The sequence below is a fragment of the Zophobas morio genome, unplaced genomic scaffold (genome assembly GCF_036711695.1).
Source record: "Zophobas morio isolate AGI-343-1 ecotype UQ-CSIRO unplaced genomic scaffold, CSIRO_AGI_Zmor_V1 ptg000011l, whole genome shotgun sequence".
NCBI classification, from domain to species: domain Eukaryota; kingdom Metazoa; phylum Arthropoda; class Insecta; order Coleoptera; family Tenebrionidae; genus Zophobas; species Zophobas morio.
In genome coordinates, this window is record NW_026972116.1 from 1,210,313 (window position 1) to 1,233,724 (window position 23,412).

General features: G+C 33.1%; 1 protein-coding gene and 1 long non-coding RNA gene across 2 annotated transcripts in view; one reads left to right on the forward strand and one right to left on the reverse strand.

Moving 5' to 3' along the window:
* Positions 1 to 11,821: 11,821 nt before the first annotated feature.
* The window catches only part of LOC135126623 (death-associated inhibitor of apoptosis 2-like), a 34,798-nt gene continuing 23,207 nt past the window's right edge, over positions 11,822 to 23,412 (reverse strand). The window contains exon 2 of the mRNA XM_064052663.1: positions 11,822 to 12,451. Coding sequence (XP_063908733.1) covers positions 11,855 to 12,451 — 597 coding nt within the window. The 3' untranslated portion in view covers positions 11,822 to 11,854. The remainder of the gene's footprint in view (positions 12,452 to 23,412) is intronic.
* LOC135126627 (uncharacterized) lies at positions 21,348 to 22,109 on the forward strand. The gene is made up of 2 exons (XR_010280100.1): positions 21,348 to 21,831; positions 21,902 to 22,109. It is a non-coding gene; the product is annotated as an uncharacterized LOC135126627 (long non-coding RNA).

The following is a 23,412-nucleotide window of genomic DNA, read 5'->3' on the forward strand; positions in this document are numbered from 1 at the left end:
CTGATTTTTTTCTAAAAATCTGGATGTGTAGAATCAAAAATTGGTCGAAGGTTATTTCGACAAAACTTCCCTCACTGAAAATACAGTACAATAAATTTTTCCAAAAATTGAAAGATTTGATTTTACGAATTTTACTTTTTTATAATAACCTTTGTAAGTTAAAATGAAGATACATATGTATTGTTAAAGTAAACGTAAAGAAGAGTGCTGTGCTTTTGTTTCAAATGATTTTTTTCATTACAAAATTTTGTGATGACGTTATCAATATTTTTACAAGAACAAGATTGGATAGATACCGTGCAATACTAATAAATACAGTACTGTATTCCCAAATTTCCGGTAAAATGGAGTAAGTCGTTGTTGATTTAATCAATACAATAAATTGTCTCAATCTTTAATTTTTTTGAGTCACCCTGTGTACGTTATTCTAAAAATTATAAATGCATTGATAAACCACAAGTATAGACCCATAATATTTTGCATATTTCAGAGAGGATTTATTCGGCAAAATTTGGAAATGACGTCATCAATTGCTTGGGAGGGGATAAACGAATAAATTTTGATTAACCCAAGTTCAGTTATTTTATAAAATTAAAACAAACAAAAGAAAACAGCTTTACTATTGTAGGAGTGTTATTTGAAAAAATTGCTCTAAAGAGTTTAGACAGTACTTCCCTCGCTGTCGGAAACTTGACAACTGCATGCCTATTGTGTTTTTTTTCTCATTACATTTTTGTAGTGGGAATTTAAAAAAAAATTGCGATGACGTCATCAACATTTTTGCAAGGACACGTATATCAGTTGGGATAGATGTAGTGTAATACTAAGAATAAAATTATTATATTCTCAAATTTTCGGGAAAATGAATTGGGTCGTTTTGAATATTGATTTGTAATAATCAATAAAATAACGAAACAATTTACTCACGTATACGTATCAGAGGCAACTGAAAATCGTGTATGTATAAACATTCTTAATTTAAGATGACAGGCGTAACAGCATACGTGAGAGTCAAACAGAGAAACTGTAAACAAAACGACCATCGGTTTTATTGCTTCGACTTCCGCTTATTATATAAAACATTGGGTTTTATTTTAATTCTTGACGGTGAAATTCACAATTCGTTGATTATAAACATGTCTATTTCACATTCGCGGAACCAAGTGAGCGCATAAAACAAATGCAGGTCTGTAATGTTAAAGTCGATGTAAATAAGCGTGCTACCCTTATGTTTCAACCGAGTTTTTCCTTTAACAAATTTTGTGTCTACCAAATTGGGTTGGTTGGGGTGTAATACCAATAATAAGTGTTGCCTTTAATTTAATCAATAAAATAAATTGACTTCATTAATTTTTTTGAACCACCTCTTAAGAAAATCTAAAAAATATGAATGGAATGATAAATCACAAGTACAAACTCATCATATTTTTTGCATTTTAGATAGGATTTATTCAGCAAAATTTAAGGGTGACGTCATCAATTTTTTTAGGAGGGATGAACAAATACATTTTGAACAAAAGTTTACCATGCTTATAATAACTTTAAAATATTCCCAAGATTTCAAAGCATTCGGTTTTGTAGTTCCTGAGTAAATCAGTAAAATAAATTTACGCTTTCATTTATTTTCTTGAATCACCCTGTATATGCAAATCCAAAAAATATGAATGGAGTGATAGATCACAAGTACAGACTGATCATATTTTGTACATTTTAGATATGATTTATTCGGCAAATTTTCGAGCTGACGTCATCAAGTTTTTGGAGGGGATAAGCAAATATATTTTGACTAAACATTTATTATGCTCTTTATAACCTTAAAACATCTGCAAGATGTCAGAGCATTCCGTTTTGTAGTTCCTGATTAAATCAATAAAATATATTTACGCATTCATTAATTTTTTTGAGTCACTCTGTATATGCAAATCCAAAAAATATGAATGGAGTGATAGATCACAAGTACAGACTCATCATATTTTGTACATTTTAGATATGATTTATTCCACAAACTTTTGAGCTGACGTCATCAAGTTTTTGGAGGGGATAAGCAAATATTTTTTGACTAAAGATTTATGATGCTCTTTATAGCCTTAAAACATCTGCAACATTTCAAAGCATTCTGGTTAGCAGATTAAAAATTAAATTTCAAAATGTTGTTTTATAATTTTGATTTTTTTTCCAAAAATCTGGACGTTTCGGGTGAAAAGTCGATTCAGAGTTGTAAACTACATGTGTAGGACTATGTTATTTTATACAATTGAAAACCCATTTACTATGTACAATTTTGAAGTGACGTCATCGCATTAGTGGTGGGGATGATTAGACAAATTTTGGTTAGCGTTTTACCATCTACATGATATTCTTAATATAAGTACAAAATTTCACAACGATCGGTCGAGTACTTTCGGAGATTATCTGTCTAATAAAAATCCGGGACAACAGACGGACAGACGGACAGACGGACAGACGGACGGACAGACGGACGGACAGACGGACAGACAGACGGAAATGGGAGACCTATTTCTTCGTCTTCTAGGGGTCATGAAAGATCGAGAAAACGTAAAAGTAGAGAGTCGGCCGACGGACTCGATTACAATACTTCCTTTGCTTACGCTCGGGAAGTAAAAATTTAGCTAACATTTACTGAACAAAATTTTATGGTGACGTCATTGCGTGGTGATGATTAGAAAAAATAATGTTTGTTAGTATTTTACCATCTACACGATACTTATTCGTAAAATACATATTAAATTTGACAACAATCAGTTCAGTAGTATCGGAGATGATCTTTCCAATAAAAATCGACGATAGACAGACAGATGGATGAATGTACGGACAGAAAAAAAACGGAAGCTACTTTGTCTTACTCTAGGAATCATGCAAGTAGCCATTTACTGGATGGGCCTTATTACAATACTTTACACCAGAGTTTATTGCAGTTTCTCTAAACTGTGTGCAAGTTCTTCTTAGTTAGTTTTTGTTGTTTATACAAGTTATATCTCGTTATACGTTTGTAAAAAGTGTTTCTCATTTGTACTTGCATACTCTGTAACTTTTCTTCTTTTGTTTAAATGTATATAAGAAACATGTTTGTTTCGATCTTTACCCTTTATTTAATCCTCTTATCTACTTAATCCCTCAGGTCGAACACCGTGGTTGAACTGACCGGTGGATTTTATGACCACCCACCGCCGTGGTCGAACTGACATACGCCCCTTCACACTTAGGAAGTAGGTATAAAATGCTTTCAATTTAATTAGACATAAATTTCCTCGCCCCTGGAATACACTTAAACAAGTCCCACTTCATAGACAAATTTTAATTAATATTAAGTTAATATATTTTCTCACCAGTACTGAGCAATGCTTTCTTTACATATTGTTACCTACACTAGTGCAAAATGAGTTCTTTGATAATTAGTATGTTTTATAAGAGCGTTAGTAAAAACTCAGTCAAGTCTTTAGTCGTGGCTGGGGGAAATGAAGAAGACAATCATCCAGCGCTAATTACTTACATTATTTTGGTTGGTTGTACATTACATTCGTTAATATGCTTGTCGTTATTAAGAAGTGCACAGTCCTGTGTATAATCATAAGAAAAGCATCGTGTATAACTCGTAGAGGACTACTAATTTTTCATTCTTATAAACTACAGTTGTGCATCATATTGTTGTACAATACATATATCAAGGGCTTTTAGTTTTAGTTAGTTTTAAAAAGTTGGAAGTTATTAAAATTCCTTCTTTCAACCTTGCGACGATGAGTTGTGTATCCAAGTATATACGAGTATCTAGCAAAATTTTTGTACTGTATGTGATAGATTTCGTAATTATCTAAAACCTGCGTCGTTGTTTAAACAAGATTTTTTGCAAGGCATCGACCTTTCGTTTACTTATTGCAAGTGAAGGACGAAGAGCGTCGATCTTAAATTAGCTTGTTATCACCGATAAAATTATCTCCCTAATAATATTTGATAATGTTTTTTAATCAATAATTTAAACAATGTGCACAGATGTGGCAATCTGGAGCCGACCACTTCCACAATGTGTTTCAGGTTATTTTTTTTTAATCTAAGGAACAAAGACCAAATGAAAAATAATATTCGTAACACAAAGTCACTTTATAAATAAATACATCATGAAAACTTGTATTATAAATAATGAAATGTGGTATGGAACGTCCAAAAATAAACTGTATTTACCGAACTGCTTGTCAGTTGTACTACACAGTCTCTAATTCTCTATATCTATAGTAATATAGGTACGATTTTGTGTATCATTTTTGGCTCATGGTCTCTTAAGGAATACTAACTGGCCACGTTGTTACGACAGATGATTACGCACTCAGCACCTGGCGTTGCACCTGTTTTTAAAACATCTGCTTTTCAAAAAAGTATACAATAACTAAATAAACCATATAAAATTCTAACATCATGTAGTAAGTATATTGGTCCACAACCACAGAGAAATACAATTAAAGGAACTCGGCAAATCTTACGGTTAATTTCGCTTGCATTCGAGGACTACACGAACTTGCTTGGTTGTTATCCGATATAGGCAACGAAGTGGGTGTTCCTACGTGAGATTCCGATGTTGGCTCAACTTGGCTCAAGGTAAAAACCATTGGGTTTTACCCTAACGCTGCAGTTAACTTTCGTTATTTCAACAAAATTCCTTCGCTCTTGAAGTAGTCCGACAGGTCCGGTTTTTTTAAAAAATTATAAAATTTGATTTTGCGATTTACGTTTTGTGATAATCTCCATATGGAGTAAAAATCAGTGGCGTAAATAACACCCCCGCATTCTCTACGCCTCGGGGGCGGAAGTTCCAAAAGTGTGGACAATATGAAATAATTTATTTAAAGTAGATAACTAACGGGGAAAAGGGAGATATTTTCAATTTTTCAGTACATGCTCAACTTCGACAGTATTTATATGTACCTCAAGAGAATTCGACTATTAGCACATTCATCAGCGGTTAAAAGATTTTGCCTCCTCAACGCAGAGGAGAAGACTGATTAATTAATAATAATAATTAATTAATCACACTAAGTTTTTTCCCAAAAACACTCATAAGAATTCGGCAAAATTGTAAGATGACGGACAAATTTTGATTAACGATTTACCATGTTTCCAATAACCTTAAAATAGTTTCAAGATTTCACAGCATTTGGTTTTTGCAAATTCAAACTTAAATTGTAAAATATTATTAACACTCTGTAGGTCTGGTGTCTATATCCATTTTTATTAGACCAGTAATCTCCGAAACTAATGGACCGATTGTCTTCAAATTTTGTATGTATTGTTACGAAATAAACCTACTACCTACATTGGAAATAATTATCATGTACTTAGATGGTTAAAGGCTATCCAAGATTTTTCTAATCATTCCCACCAACAACATGATGAAATCCCCTCAAAATGTTCCATAATAATAAGTAGGGTTTAGAATTTATAACATAACATACAGCACTTGGTCTTTATGAATCTGTCTTCAAATTTTCTCCGAGGTGTCCCAATTTTCGCAAAACAAGTCGAAACTGTACGGCAACCTTTTCTACTTACGAGTATAAGCGAATTTGCTTGAGGGATACATTGGCGCATGGTTCGCCCCATCTGCTTCTGGACACGGAGCTATAGCCACAGGATATAGCCCTAGGAATACATAGTATCGTCGTCCATTGTTGTACCAGTGGAGCAAATGCAGTTGGTAACGCAAAAAATTCCCCTTGTTTGGAACCAAATTTTGTTAGCACAGAGTTGAAATGATTGTTGTCATGTGGTCATGGCGTGTACGTTATTCTTGTTTAAAGTCGTATTAGTGGTTCAACATGTTTTGATTTAATATTAGGATTCGGTCTTGGGACAACTGTATGTCAGTGTAATGGAATTAAAAAAAAAAAATGTAAATCAGGAGTTACGTACCAGAATCTTTTTTGGTATCAAGGCAAGTGATCTAAAACTTCACAAAAAAAATGTACATAGTAGTTATTCAATGACTAAAAAAAAATGTACGAACAAATTCTGTGTTTGATTTAAAATTATCAGTTATTAAATCAAACTTTATTGATTAAATTTTATATTTTATTAATATTTATCTAATCTTAATATTTATCTAATCAACACATTTTTTTAATTTAATTCAAATTAAAAATCCAAATTTTGTGTATAAACTACCAACTTTAATTCCAACAAAAAACCATTTTAAATTTTGCGGTATGTCAAATGGTATCAGTAATTTTTGTTTTTGTCAAGTTTACGCCAGCTTTGCTCCACGGTAACGATACTTGATACTACGTGTTTTCTGGGGGTATACACGTAACAAGTAAACACCGCATGTTTAATTCCACCATGTTTTTTTTTTGTTCTTTATACTATCCTGCTATAGGCGGCGAGGGAATTTTTAAATAAGCGCCCCCTGCGAATGGCAGCGAAACCATCGGCATAACAACAAGGCCAAACTTGTCATTTCACGTATGTATTTCTGCAGATACGAGCCGTAATTATTCTTTTACAATAGGTTTTAACGTGACTTGAGTTATTTTGTGTGTTGTGATGGAAATTGAACTGAATTTTGGGTTTGAATCGGTTCATTTTAACCACAGAACTAGTGTAAGTGAACAAAAAGGTGAAGCATTAGTGCTTGCCGGGCACGTTATGAATGTCAAAGAACGAAAATTAGTAGACTTTTGCATCATACAGGCGCGGATACAGGATTTCGTTTAGGGGGGGCAATTTTTGTGCGGTTTTACCTATCTCCTAGAATTCGTTCTAAACAAAGAAAGTTATAAAATTTTAGCTAGTATACTCTGTTTCACATAACATGGGTGACATTTGGTTGTTTTCGTTACACGTATAGTGTACAGTAGAACCTCGATAATCCGAATTAATTGGGAAAAAGGTATGTTCGGATTAACGATTTGTTTGGATCAGTGATTTTCCCAAAAATCTGAAAGGGAATTGAATAAAAACGTCGTACACAGTTGAAAACAAACTTCAAGAAAGAAACCTTAATTTTATTAAACAAAATTAAAGAATTCTTGAACAACAATGGATAATGGATACATTCTAAAAAAATATTACTCCGTGACCATAAACACGCTCTTTTTGGAATCAACACGTCGGGATCTATACCTTAATTTTTTCAGAATTTTTAGATGAATTTTTCAAAAATGAAATTTTCCAATATGTATTACCACCAATATGCAAATTTCGACCCATTCTCGACGATTTTCGAAATTTAACTAAATACATTTTCTTGTAGATTTGGGCCTCAGAAGTCACCTCTGGCTTCATTTCTTCGATAACTTAAACCATTTTTCCAGATTTGGCCAGTTGAAATATCGCAATTTTTAAAAATTTCGAAAAATTCAAATTTCACACCGAATTTTCCGAAAATATTGCTCGATTACCATTAACAAGCTATTTTTTTGGAATCAGCACGTCGGGATATACATATACCCCTGAATTTTTTCAGAATTTTTAAGAAACTTTTTCAAAAATGAAATTTTCCTCATGCAAATTTCGACCCATTTTCGACGATTTTCGAAATTTAACTAAATACTTTTTCTTGTAGATTTCGGGCCTCATTTCTTCGATAACTTGAACCTTTTTTCCAGAATTAGTTAATTAATTCAGTGAACTGAAATATCGCAATTTTTAAAAATTTCAAAATATTCCATACAACACATGCAGAAAGATTTTGCGTCATTTTTGCAAGTAGGTGCGTGTTTCCAAGTTCGGATTAAAGAAGCATCGACTTCAAATAGCCTCTGTTCGGATTACTGGATGTTCGGATAATCGTGAATTCGGATTATACAGGTTGTACTGTATTTACAAAATGAAATGCGATTTCAAAATTTTGAAATTGTTCAAAATAAAGTACCTCGGTCGTGTGTCAGGGGGGGGGCAATTGCACCCATTGCCCCCCCCCCTGGATCCGCGCCTGGCATCATAAGGGCAAACGTAATGCGACAAACCAACGTCAATTCACCCTCCTATTCTGTGGTAACATAAGTAAAATAATTTGCAAACATGTACCTCTGGAAATATTGTAGGGATAAATACTGGATTATGAGGGTGGTTTGATTTCTTATTTCCAATGAAATGCTGACTGCAAATTCTAGAATATGGTTTTGGTTCCCAACTTTTTTTGCTATCAGACCTATAAGCAGTATTATCGGTATCAATTAACGGGTGTTTATAACCATATTATTTGTACAATTTTTGATATCCAGTTTTGTGACATTCGGACGGTCTACCTCAATTTTGAACAAACATTTTTGGGTAGAAGGTTTATTTTACTGTTTTTTATGTGTATTGGTATGATGTTCATCACTTTGAATTTTTTTAAACACATTTTAGTGGAATTGAATTTTATCCTCCATTCGAAAAGACATTTCTATTTTAGAGGTTAACGCGCGTAAGTCACAGAAATGAACTTGACTTTGGGATAGTTTAGGTACTTTTGGTTCTTAACAGCATTTATCCATTGTGTACGTCGTAGTTTCTCGTGTGGTAATGAAGGAAATCCATAAAAGCTGACACTTTTATCCGTATTCGTGTAATTGTTCTGACAACCGACGACGCAACAATTAGTGCAACTAACCCGAAAACTGGTGTTTAATTTTGTTGGCTCCATTTCAACTCAAACTACGCCAATAAAATTATCTTTTATCAACTTCTTCTGACACTAGTAACTAATAAATCCGTAAAAACACTGATTATATACTGTAAACACACATACAATCCTATACGCAACATTCAGCCGTCATTATCTGTGATTATGTCATCCGTTGAGCAATCGGCCGTGCGAGGGCGCCACCGGCATTTTCTCGCGTTTCCTATTGACCCTTATAGTATAAGCAAAGTGAGTCGACATTATACATATAAATTACAGTGATGTAGTGAGTGAGACAAAATGGCGCAGGCGATTTTCTGCAGCGCCAAGTTAAAATTAACCAATGAGCGATAAATTACACATGTGTTTCTGGCTGCATTCTGTCAACTTCAAAACTTAGATCATATCTTCAAAAGCGGTTTCTCACAGGCATTTTCTCTGCTGCCGGATACGATTTCCAAGGTGGTTTTGAAGATGCGTGCGCACGGAGTCACTATCGAAGTTTTACGATCTTACAGGAAAAGGGTCAATTATCTATAATTTTTGGAGAAAAACATCGAGTGTGCTTAGTTAATTAATTGATCCTCTCTTCTGTATCGAAGAGACAAAATCAATCAAATTTCAGTTTCTTTCAACACATATGCAAATGCATGCATTTAATGTCGGGGTTACATACTTCAATGCCGCCGCTGATACGGTATGACGTGGTAATAGTCGCATTCTTTTGAAGTGTAAACATAAACAGTCAAAGTTAAACAAGTAGGTGCTAGCAATTAAGAATGACGATTTTTGTTATGCAGGTAATTTCCCAAATTACTGGTCCGATTGTTGGCAAATTTTATATGTGTATTTTGAATATCGTGTAGATGGTGAAATGCCAACCAAACTTTGTCTAACCCCCACCAATAATGTGATGATGTCACCTCAAAATTGTACATAGTAAATGGGTTTTAAATTGTATAAAATAACACAGTTCTACACGTGTAGTTTATGAATCCATGTTGAGTTTTTACACGAAAGGTCCAGATTTTTGAAAAAAGAAACAAAATTATAGCACATTTCGCAATTTAATTTTGAATCTGCAAAACCGAATGCTTTAAAATCTTGCAGATGCTTATCCCCCCCTCTAAATTTGATGACATTACCTCAAAATTTTGCCGAATAAATCCTATCTAAAATATACAAAATATGATCAGTCCATACATGATATAAGACATGAGTCCATAGGTACTACTATGGATTATTATTCCAAATATATTTTGACTAAACATTTATTATGCTCTTTATAACATTAAAACATCTGCCCATTTCAAAGCATTCGGTTTTGTAGTTCCTGAGTAAATCAGTAAAAGAAATTTACGCATTCATTAATTTTTTTGAGTCATCCTGTATATGCAAATCCAAAAAATATGAATGGAGTGATAGATAACAAGTACAGACTCATCATATTTTGGATATTTTAGATAGGATTTATTCGGCAAAGTTTTGAACAGCCCCGTAGCTACGGGGGGCAAGATGGGGCTGAGCCCCCCCTGGACGATTTACACATTATAAATTTCAAATTTGTAATAAAATTTCAATATAATGTCGGAGCATCTTTACTAGCCCCACCCGCCCGCCCTTTATTTTCTTAAAGGGTATGTTATTTGACAATATCACCCTAACTTTGATGTTGACCGTATAAAAAAATGAACTGTTTTGTCACATTTTATTCCATAGCCTACTATTAAACATGTAAAAAAATAAACTCAAACAAATTGGTTGTTACCAACCCAGTGTTATTGGCCACTGCACGAATTTTTGGATGCAGTATATCATCTGTTTGTGAATCTACATTCTCTGTTTTAACCAGAATAGATTGCCCGGCGCATTCAATGACACATCAAAGATTGGCAAACTTGGTTTTTCTGGCTTTTGAAAAGTACCGTACCAATTCTTTGGACTTCGACAGGTTTTTACGAAAATTTAATAGTGTAAAAAATCGATGTTTACAATTATTTTTTTAAAGTTAACGAACGTTAAAAAATTATTATTAATATTCTTTCAAATGTAAAAACTGAGAAAAAATAAAGTAGTTATCTGAGTGTATTATTAAAATATATATATTTACATGAAGCCCCTTCTGTCGACAAACTTGCCCCCCCTGAATGAGTTTTCTAGCTACGGGGCTGGTTTTGAGCTGACGTCATCATGTTTTTGGAGGGGATAACCAAATATATTTTGACTAAAGGCTTATGATGCTCTTTATAGCCTTAAAACATCTTGCAACATTTCAAAGCATTCGGGTTAGCGCACGTTGTTTTATAATTTTGATTTCTTTTCCAAAAATCTGGAGGTTTCGGGTAAAAACTCAATTCGGAGTCGTAAACTACATGTGTAGGACTATGCTATTTTATACAATTTAAAACCCATTTACTATGTACAATGTTGAAGTGACGCCATCGCATTAGTGGTGGGGATGATTACACAAATTTTGGTTACCGTTTTACCATTTAAATGATATTCCTAATGAAGTACAAAATTTGACAACAATCGACCCTGTACTTTCGGAGATTGTCTGTCTAATAAAAATCGGGACGGCAGACAGACGGAAGCGGGAGACCCATTTCTTCGTACTCTAGGGGTCATGAAAGATCATGAAAACGTAAAAGTAGGTAGAGAGTCGGCCGACGGACACGATTACAGTACTTCCTTCGCTTACGTTCGGGAAGTAAGGTAAAAATAATAAAACATAAGGCGCAAAATTAATTGGTTAGGCATTACCTTTGAATATTATATCAGTACGCGAGAATCTATCTCATCGCTGCAATCCCCCAGTTGAAGTAAGGTGTGTTTTACGGCGAGTAGCGGGGACGCTTTGATCTGGTCCACAAGGTCGTAGCCAGTGCGTCGCTAGGAGTGTTTACAGCTTGTTAAAAAAGTACTTCTATATTACCGTATTACTTCAAATAATAATACTCGATGCCCTTTTTAATTTTTCAAACACAGGACGACAGATTTGTGATCTTGAAATGTTATATTATGTTGATATAGTCCAAAAGAAAAATATATTTGTAATCAAACTATCGCCGCGACAGCACTGGATCTAGCGTATGAAACATAATTCCGCGCGTTGATTATTATGCTTTGGATTTGGGAACACTGTATTCTTATGACAATGAGCTTTTCAGTATCTGATCAAATAACGATGAATGTATAAGGAAACAATAGTTTATAAAATAAATTTATTGAATTAATAAATTATGACAAAAACGTTCTAACAGTAGCCTTGATGGCGGATCTACAAAGTGGGCAATCTTCCAGATTAGGTGCGCAATTAACACAGGTTGTCAGATGTCCACATGGTAAAAACACAATGCCGACTTCGGCATCCATACAGATTTTACAAAGCCTTGCTTCTTTGAGAATACGATTTTCTTCTTCCAATGAGATAGTTTTACCAATCTTAGAAGATTCTTTATGCGCATTAATCTGATTACTATCTACAGACGCATCAGTTTCTTTTTTAATATCACCGGAGCAACTTCTTACAACATTATCTAAGACACTGTCTACAACATTCTTCACTTGAAACACGCCTGAAGACTCTTGATCTTCTGATAGATCTTCTTCGCTGTGTTGGAGATTTAAGGCGGCTTCTACTAAAGCGTCAGGTTGGGAGTATCCACGTCCTGTTTGCTCTAACTTCTCGCGGATTGCTCTTTTTACTCTTTCTACATTTAGACCTATACCTAAAGCTGACAACGCCACTTCTCCCGTCATGTGTTCTTGAACTTCACGTTCGCTGACTTCACGCTTTTTGGGGAAAGAAGTATGGTGTCTCTGGTCTACTTCTTCCTACAATATAAATCATCAATTTAGTACTCCAGTACAAAATAAGATGCTAACATGTAATGAAAATTTGCTTCTAAAATTCAAGGATTCCATATAAGAAATTAGCTAACCTTCGGGAAGTAAAAGATATTAAAAATTAATCGAAGGTTACTTCGACGGAACTTCTCTCGCTCTGAAGTACAATAAAACATATAAACCTTTTTCGAAAAATTATAAAATTTGATTTTTGATTTTTTTTTTATTAGAACCTATAAGTTAAAATAAAGATATATATGTAATGTTAAAGTAAAAATAAAGAGGCGAGCTACGCGTTTGTTCCAAGTAGTTTTTCCATTACAAAATTTTGTGATGACGTCATCAACACAAGGATACGTATATCAATTTGGATAGGTGCAGTGTAGTACTAATAATGACATTATTGTAAATGTAGAAAACGTAATAACAAGTTCTGTCGTGAGTATCGTTTCTAGGATTTTCCAGCTAAACCGCCCAGCGACCGGCTAAAAGAGATGGTGTCATAATTTTTGGCACGTTGTAATCCGATTAGAGTCGTCTTTGTTGCTTAATTTTTATGATCTCCACTGTCCGGTGGTAGTTTGCAAAAACTATAATACCCTGGGTTTTTGGTTACAAATAGCGCAGCTGTTTCTTTGCCGCACTGTCCAAATTTTTGTGCGTTGATGGTTTTCCTAGAAAATATTGCCTGCAATAAAACAGCAAATCTTCGGATAAGCTGCTCGTCGAGTCCAATTATTTCTGCCGTTAGTTACTTGAGGGTTTTCAAAAAATTTACGGACGATATCTCCATCATGGTGTGTCTCTACTTTTTGCGTTTCACTCTCTACATATATTCCCAATTTAGTCAAAAATTTCTCCTCAGTATAATGATAAAAAGATCAAAGTCCAACACAAATGCTCAGAACGGGCACCGATGTTTTTCTTTGGTAGTCAACAACATGAGAGGGCTTATACAAAGATCATATACCAATTTTGAAGGAAAAATTCGAAAATCTTCAGTTTTTGGGAAGATTCTTGTAGCAGCCGCCCAGAAATATTACCGAAATATACCCACAGTAGCTAATGCCAACGATGAGGATTTGATTTAACACGTAAGAAATTTGGAAGTAACAATAAGCTTAAAATGAAAATTGTGGTTACAGCAGCATAGCAATGGACTCTGAACGTTTGTCCCATGGAAATAATATACTTTTTCCAATTTCTACTAATAAAATGCTCATTTTGTATGTTAAATCTCGCTATTAAAACAATAGTTTAATCGAAAGGATGAATAATAATAGTATTTATTCCAGCAGACAATAGTCTATAGTGGATTACTTTCCAACACTAAAGGCTGTACATCATAATACACAATTTTCACATAAGGCTAACAAAATTTTTTTGTTCTTACTAAAATTTTGGAAAAAAATGTCAACATCTACATCATTTTTGTTTGAAATATGGTTATACAATCTACAACACTTAAGTACAGGACTATTGTAATGATGATAGGTGTTTGGAACATCATAATTGAAAGTAAGAGGACATCTACTATTAAACCTTGGGACGTTAATATTAATGTTCTCTAGCAATGCTGAACATTTTATTTGGCCTGTTAAAATCTTTTGCAAGAAAATTAGTGATAAAACATTTCTTCTCGCGTTAAGAGAGCTCTCTTGGACTGTTAACAAAAGATTTCTTTGGTCACAATGTCTCTCTGGGTATCGATTGTACTTTTTAAAATAAATATATTTTGAAAACTTACGCAATATGTTTTCCATTAGATTGATATAATTATGATTATATAGTTTCCAAATAACACAACAATACTCTAACTTAGATCGAATTAAAGCATAAAATAAGGTCTTAATACATTGTAAGTTTGTGAAATCCTTTGTATACATACAAATCCTAACGTTTTTATGGCATCATTAGTTATTTTTAAAATATGAGGAGTGAATGACATGGACTTATCTATAACAACACCTAAATCTAACAGTTGATCACATTTTTGCAATACAAACCCATTTATATTATAAAAAAATGCGATGTTACTATTTTTCCCCGAAAATGAGATAATTTTACACTTGTCTTTGTTTAAATTTAATCGGTTTTTTTGACCCCACATTAATGTTTTGTCGATGTTTTCTTGCAATTTTAAACAATCCTCTTTGCTATCTATAACACTTGCAAACTTCAAATCATCTGCATAAATGAACATCCTTCAAGAAATTGAATTGACCACATCGTTGTAAAAGATGATAAACATTAAAGGTCCTAAATTAGATCCCTGCACAACTCCACTGGTTACTAAGTATGTAGAGACCTAAATCCACGATGTTGAACAAACTGTTTTCTTCCCGTTAATAAAGACCTCATCATTACGATTAATTTTTTCAATAATATGCAGTGGTGGACTCTATCAAACGCCTTAGATAGGTCAGTGTATATGACGTCTACTTGTTGTCGATTATCAAGAGCTGTTGATACAAACTGCGTGAATTCACACAAGTTTGTAGCTGTAGACCGCCCTTTAACGAATCCGTGTTGCTCTGACGCTATATTAGAAATTACATGCGAATAAATGACTTCAGAACATATCGATTCAAATAGTTTTTATGCAAAATTCGATAATAATCCCACTGCTCTATAGTTGTTTACATTTGCCTTATCCCCAGCTTTAAATATAGGAATTACGCACGATGTTTTCCAAGTTTCGGGGTATACCAAGGTACTTAAAATTAAATTAAAAACATGACGAAGTGGAACTAGAAATGACACAATACAATCAGTTAATAAAAATGCAGGTACTTCATCAGGACCACGAGTGTTTTTGCTTTTCATTTTCTTTGTAGCCTTTAAAATATCACAGTCTTCTATTACAAACATACTTAGTGTAGGAACATTATCACAGACTTCAATATCACAGACAGTTGGACAACAAGCGGTGGAACAAAATTCACATAAGACTGAGCCATTATCACAGCATTTGTTATCACAGATATGACCATTTAACTTACTGAACGCACTGGCGAATTGTTGGCCAAATGCGTTAACGATATCTTGCTGAGAAGTTAACCTGATGTCTTTCCATAACATTTGAGCTGGTACACTTGTAGTTTTCCTCTTCTGATTGACAAACGACCAGAATTTTTTTGGGTCTTGCTGTAGCATATTTTCTATCTTGCGAATGAGCGTTTTATATTCCAATTTAGTGTCCCGTCTTATTTCTCTTTTCAGCATTTTAACCATATCCAAGTGGTATAATGACTTAGTTTTTCTGTACTTATTCCAGTGCACATTTTTCTGTTTCACTTTTTTGATAGTCGAATGTGTAAACCACGCAGGAAAAACATTTTCACTATCGCCTCTCTTACGCACAGGCACGAACTTCCTGAACAGCTGATAAAGTTTCTCATAGAAAACTTGACATGTCAAATTAACATTTTCGCAATTTAGTACATCGGACCAATCTGTGCGAGCTCTATAGCTAGTCTATACAAATACGGTTTTTCGAAATTGGCTTTGTAAAAATTATGTTCAAATGAATTGTTCTCTTCTGAAAACGAAGAATCCTGAGATCTGTTCCCTATTAAACTTATTATCAAGGATGGATGATGTGAATCCTCCGGTACTAATGGAAAATCATACCTTGAAACCTCGGTAACAAAGTGATCAGTCGACAGTACTAAATCTAATATTCTTCCATTACTATTAAGCACTCTATTCTTCTGCTGCATATTGTTGACAGCCAAAAACTGTTGAAATATATTGACTAAATTTGTATATCTTACTCCTGATACGCATTCTTCCAATTCGGTTATATTGAAATCGCCAATGATCATAACTGGACACGAGAAATCAACAGAGTTTTCGATAATGTCAAATAACTGCACATACTCATACGTTGCTGTAGATGGAGGAATATATATAAGAATTATTGTAAGGTGACACTGTTTTTCTACTATCTTTAAACCCAAAATTTCAACATTTAAAACTGGCGATTTCAAGTCAAGTTCCTGAATTTTAATTTTATTTTTTGCAGCAACCAACACTCCTCCTCTTCTACCCGTAAGCCTGTCTCTTCTCAGTACATTAAAATTTGGAGGAAACAGTTCGTTAGATTGTACATTCGGAGTTAACCATGTTTCCGTTAAAAAAATGATGTCTACATCAGAATCACAACAATTTACATAAAATTCACTAATTTTGGTGTTTAACCCACGAACGTTCTGGTACACTACTAAACTATTATCTAATGAAATACATTGTGTATTTGCCTGCTGGAAATTTATTAGTTTTTTTGTGGATTTGTTGTTGTAACTATCTTTGTGATTCCTTTATAATATTTTAAATGAATATTCTCTTCTCCTTTCCCACGTCTCTCCCTGAAGTCTTTCCGAACAGCATATCCGCTATTTCTCTGTGAGTTAAATCTGCATTGATGTAAATTCCTTTCTGCTGTTTAAGGCGTAAAATATTCTGAACAACATGTGGATTGTTAAACACTACTTTCAGTAATCTAGGTCTACCAGTGTTTTGTTTAACAATTCGAGATATTTCTATCAGACTTTGTTTATAGCAACACTTCATTCACACTGTCATTGACAACACGAATAAAGTAAAAAAACTAAAAATTCGCACTACCACTGAAATTTTCTTTGCATGGGCATTTCATCTATACTTCTATAATTACTTATATTATAAAGTTGAAGAGTTTGTTTGGTTGAACGCGCCAATCTCAGAAACTACTGGTTTGAATTCAAAAAATCTTTTTGTGTTGGAAAGTCCGTTTATCGAGGAAGGTTATAGGCTATATAACATCACCCTATGATTAATAGGAGCGGAGCAGCAATGAAAAATATCGGAAAAACGGGAAAATTATTCGTCCTTTGACAGCTTCCGTTGCTTACGCTGCTTATTAAACGGTTAAAGTTACATAAAAATCATGTATGATGGAATTGTTCCCTTCTAAAAGTTCTAAAAAAAAGTCCGCAACAGCATACGCCAATCTTTTAAGGTCGACTCAGTATAACCTTTTTTATGGTAATGATTTTTGTTTCTAAAATAATCTAATATAAAATTCTGGTGTCACAGTGTTTGTAACCAATCTCCTCCGAAACGCCTTGACCAATTTTTATTAAATTTTTTGTGTATATTCGGTAGGTATAGTAAACTATTTTTTAAATCCCTAATAAGTGATAAGGGTGACCCACCAAACTTTTTTTATTTTTTAGACAACATTTTTTATTTTTATTTTTTGAAGATTTGGCATCAAAAAATACATATAACCCTAAATTTTGACCCTTCTACCACCAACCCCCATTTTTTAATAACGACATGAGTATCTTTGCTTTCATCCACAGATGCGCAATAGGGTTGCAAGATGGCCATTGAATATAAATAATCATTGTCGTACGATAAATTTTTATGTATTTATTTTAATTTAATTTTTTATTTAACTATGTACCAAAATATTCACTAGAAATGCCAAAACAACGTTTGTCGGGTCGGCTAGTTTCTGATATTGTATATATTTTAATTATATGTCTTCAGGTAATTATTGTATTTTATTTTTTTAATTCAATGTTTCAGGTAGAATGATTTTAATAAAACGTTAGCGCTAATTGCAATCTACTCATTCTTTATTCATTATACTAGTATTTTTAAATATTTTTATTTCGCTGTTCATTAGGGGCCCCACAGTGTTGTAGAACACAGGCCCGCAGTTTGATTGTTACGCCACTGTGATAAACAGATACAATTTAATCAAACATTTATCATGCGTATCATCATCAGATTCAAAATTAAATTGCAAAATATTTTATAATTGATTTTTTCCAAAAATCTGGACGTTTCGGGCAAAAACTCAACAGTGAGTCATAAGCTAAATGTGTAGGACTATGTTATTTTTACAATTTAAAACCCATTTACTATGTATAGTGTTCTAAGTGCTGGTTCGTTTTTACGACTACATCCTATTGTGAAGGAGTTAAGTCTTCCACTCCAATAGGCCTCGGCCGCAAGTAATCCAGCGGTTGTAAACCATCAAGAGACCAACTGTCTATAGTCTATTTCAGAACTCCGTTCGCTTAAGCCATAAACTGTCTCAAAGATTGACAGATTCCAATATATTCTCAAAAATCATTGCCACAATGGAGCAAACGATTCATTTTGTTTTATTAATTGTAAATAATACAGAAATAGGTTATCTTTAAAAAAAATGCTATTTCAGTTTCTCTTGTACATGTAAATGCAGTTCTTCGACATTTTTAACGTGACTGCTTTAAGCATTGAGTAAATCGCTATATCATATAACCATGCTGAAAGTGCACTATGGTTTTCTTGCTTCAACTCGTTTGCCCTATATCGAAAGACAAGGAAACCCTTACCTTCAACGCTTACCTGTGAAAAGAAGGGGACAGCTTGTTCTTTAACAAAAGAAGCGCGGTAAAAGCCTACTTACTGAGTGATAATTGTTGATTTACAATCACCCCGGTTTATGGCTTAGGCGAAAGGAGTTTTGAAATAGACTATACACTAACAGGGCCGTACTTTCTCCCAACATGTTGTTATGTACCTCACCTTATTATTCGATAACTAATTGTTTAAGCAATTTTTTAACTATCCTGGTAGCTATATGTGTTATGTATTTGTATTTGTTATTACTAATTACGAGGTTTTTGTCCACTACCCTTACCTTCATTGAATAAAAACAGAGCCGGTCCTTAAGATGATTTATGACACGGATATTGACATTTTCAATAGAGTTCCTAATGCTTGCGGTAATTGAGATTGTAGTGCCATAAAAACGAAGTCAGACTTGGACAACAATACAATTTTGAGGGGACGTCATCAACTCATCACATTGGTGGGATGATTAGACAGAGTTTTGTTGGCGTTTTACCATCTACATGATATCCATACAAAATCAGACAAGAATCAGTCCAGTAGTTTCGGAGATTATTACATGTCTAATAAAAATTGATGATGTCATCTCAAAACTTTGCCGAATAAATCCTAATTAAAATATGCAAAATTAGACTTGCTTATACAGGTCGCTCAAAAAAAAATGAATGAATGAGTCAATTTATTTTATTGATTAAATGAGGAAACGCTCAGTCCATTTTCCCAGAAGATTTTGGGAATACAATACTGTTATTTTAAATATTACACTGCACCAATCCAAGTTGACATATACGTGTCCTTGCAAAAATGTTGAATTTGAAACATCCGCTTAGCATTTTTTACCTTAAGATTATGTACATATCTTTATTTCAACTTAAATGTGTTCTTATAAAAAATAAAATTAGCAACATCAAATTTTATAGTTTTTCGAAAATACTGAATGTTTCATTGTACTTTAGGTGCGAGGGAAGTTCTGTCGAAATAACTTTCGACCAATCGCATTCGTCAACTTTTTTTTTAAACCAGCTGTTCTCAGTTTTTCATAGATCCTGCAATAACGTTAAAAACGGCGGTGCATGAGACAACTTTTATTATTATACCATGTAATTTAATAAGTAGGGATAGGGTATTTCTTTGTATCCCACACCACAAGTATACATTGACGATAAGTAATTATATTATTTACACACAATTGAATATATGTATTATGAATAAATACTACGAGCGATTTCATGAGTTAATCAAATGCCAATGATTAAACTACCTATTCTGTAAAATATTGCAGTTCCAGTTCTACTTTCTTCTAATTTCTCATTAAATGACACATACGGCTCACTGATTAATAAAGTTACAATCATCGTTTTATCGCTTCAATTACAGTAATTTCATTTACTTTTAACGACTGTAAACATTCACGGCGCCGTTCCATTCCTTTGTGCTGCGTTCTTTCTGAATTAATCTGAAATGGAATTTCTTTTTCTTGCTGAAAAGTCCCCAGGAATTTCATTATATCGACACGCAACTCGCTTTTGTGTAATGTACCGCGTACGATTCTTGGAAGGTGCAAAAGAAGCCGAGAGGTAGAGAGTCCCTAATTCCGGGAAGGGTATCGGTTGGAATGTGAAGGCGCTAACAGTAGTGCTTTCCTAGAATTTATATAAATAACTGCCAAAACTAAGAAACAAACCACTAACAATACGCATTCCAAAATGCTCTTAATTGTAGACATTTAGGTTTCAAGTATGCTAGCAAAACAGTATGGATCATAAAATTGTAGCTGCTATAACTATACCGCGTGTTTCTTTTATTTGATACAACCCCCGTAATTTTTTTTTTTTTAAATAAACATATAGTTCTTTGACCAAATTTGTATCATTTTAAAAGATCACCTATGTGAATAAATGACATGAGTGTCAATTTTTCACGCTACTAGATTGTCATCAATTAATATGAATTTTTCGTGTATGTATTTTATTTAATAATTTTTTAAGTATTGATTTTAGAAATATTGCTTGCGTTTGATTTTTAGAAAACATCCGTCTTTCCATTTATGAAAAAATATACCTAGTGTTCCATAAAAAAAAATAAAGTTGATGTCATTTCCGGTTCTACCGGAAGTGATAATATAAATGGGAGGTTGCCATCACATAGATCTTTTAAAATGATACATTTATTCAAAGAACTACATGTTTATCTTTAAGAATAAAACAGTTACCGGGGTTGTATCAAATAAAAGAAACACCCTGTATATACTGATTTTCATTTCCAAAAAGTATGAGAATGAATCAATCATCACTTCTAAAAATTGTAAACAATGCAATATTTTATATGATAAGAGTATAACTGATTAGATACCAATTTTGGAATGAGATTATAGAAATTCCTTGCCACATAATTACCAAAAACAAACAATGATTTATGGTTAACACGTTATTTGGAATTTGACGCAGTTATACGTCAAGTTCCAAATAAAATCAAATTCAGTCCGGTCACGTACTGTTACACGTAATATTGGTAGTAACGGTCGCTTGACAAAAAATGTTTATTGTTTTACTGTAATAATTTTTTCGTCAGAAAAATGAATTCCGAAAACATTCCTAAAGAAAAAATGTAAAAATCTGTAGAAGCGAGTGCGCAATTGATTCCGAGGAAATCGTCTGAAAGATATCAAAGACAATTTTGTGAATTTTGCAAGTGGCTACCGGAAAATATTATATAAATAATTTGAACGGAAGTTATGTTAGCATACTTCTTAGATTTGCTGACAAATTAAATGTTCAGTCACATGATTATTTCACAAATCAACTGTTTTTCAATCTGAGAAAATGTGTCCATCATCATTTGGCCAAAATATTCTATAATAAAATTATTCCTGTTTCACAATGAAAATGTTGATATCTCCCGCAGCACGAAGTTAGTTGTCTCCGAAACAGGCAAAGACATTAACCAGGGAAGACATTTACAAATTTCTGAAAGAAGTAAGTAATAAAAGTAAGATGAAAATTATAATAAGAAAAACACACTATAAGCTGTTTTCTTTAATTATAGATGGTAGCCATAATTGGAATAGCCGCCCATAAGAATTGCATAATATGTCATTGGAAGAAACTAAGCCCCAGTTAGTGATTTATCATTATTCCTCATACAAAAACGAATCAAATGAATTATTACTATAATTACTGAAGTAAGATTCATTTATAAGTTAAAAGTATGTAGTGTTATTTTTAAGTTGTGTTTCAGTAAATGAATAAAAATAGTTCTTTTATTTTTCCTTATTGCGTTGTCACAGAAACACTCTACCGGACTTGTTCGGTAATCTACTTTACCGGAAAAGTCCGGGAAATGTCATTTTCCGGACTCACGCTATTGACGTAAAGCAGTGAGTAATGAGAGAACTTAACTAATTTTACTAGAAAACAGAAGTATTAGAACACATCAAAATATTTACTGTAAACTGACTCCACTATCGACACTTGACATGTTTTATTAGTTCCATTGACCGTAGAAATATTTTTTGTAGTGCAATTCAAACAATAACGTAGACGATACTGTAGATTTTTTACAATGACACATTTGGTCCTTGAACATCTAGATTTTGAAATACCCAATGACGTTATGTCAAAATTTTGCAAATATGATGTATCTAAACATGTAATGGGTGTTCAATTGAAAAATCATTCAGAGTAGGCGATGGATTATCATTTGGCAGAAACGGCATGTCTGTTCTTATAACAAATAACATAACACAGGCATACCGTTTCTGTCAAATGATATGCCAACGCCTACTCTGAGTGATTTTTCAATTGAACACCCTTTAATTTTAGAGCATTTATAATTTTTAATTCCTCAGCGTAAGCTAAGAAATGGCGCCTTGCCACTTTCATGTTTTCTCGACGTTTCATGACCCCCTAGAGTACCAAAAAATTGGTTGAATTTTAACAAAACATCCCTCGCCGTTTGATTTTGAGAATTTTATTTTTTTATGAGAACACATATAAGTTAATACAAAGATATAATTATATGTAATATTAAAGTCAATGTAAAGCAGCGTGTTTCTCATAAGTTTTTCTTTTACAAAATTTTGTAATGACTCATCGACATATCTATAAAGATATGTATATCAATTTCGATAGGTGCAGTGTAATACTAATAATAACAATATAAATTGACTCATTCATTTTTTTTGAGTCACACTGTATAAGCAATTTTAAAAATATGAATGTAATGATAAATCAGGTATAGACTCATCATATATTGCACGTTTTAGATAGTATTTATTCGCCAAAATATTGAAATAACGTCTCCAATTTTTTGGAGGGGATAAACAGGTATATTTTGATTAAAAAATTATCATGTTTACGAAAATTTTTAAAGTGTCTGCAAAATTTTAAAGCATTTATTCGTTTTTGGAGTTCCTAATTTAATCAATAAAATAAACTGAGTTATTAAATTTTTTTTAGTCACCTTGTATAAGCAATTCTAAAAAATTTTCGACAAAACTTCCCTCGTTTCTTTGAAAAATTATAAAATTAGATTTTACTATGCTTGTGTTGTGATAA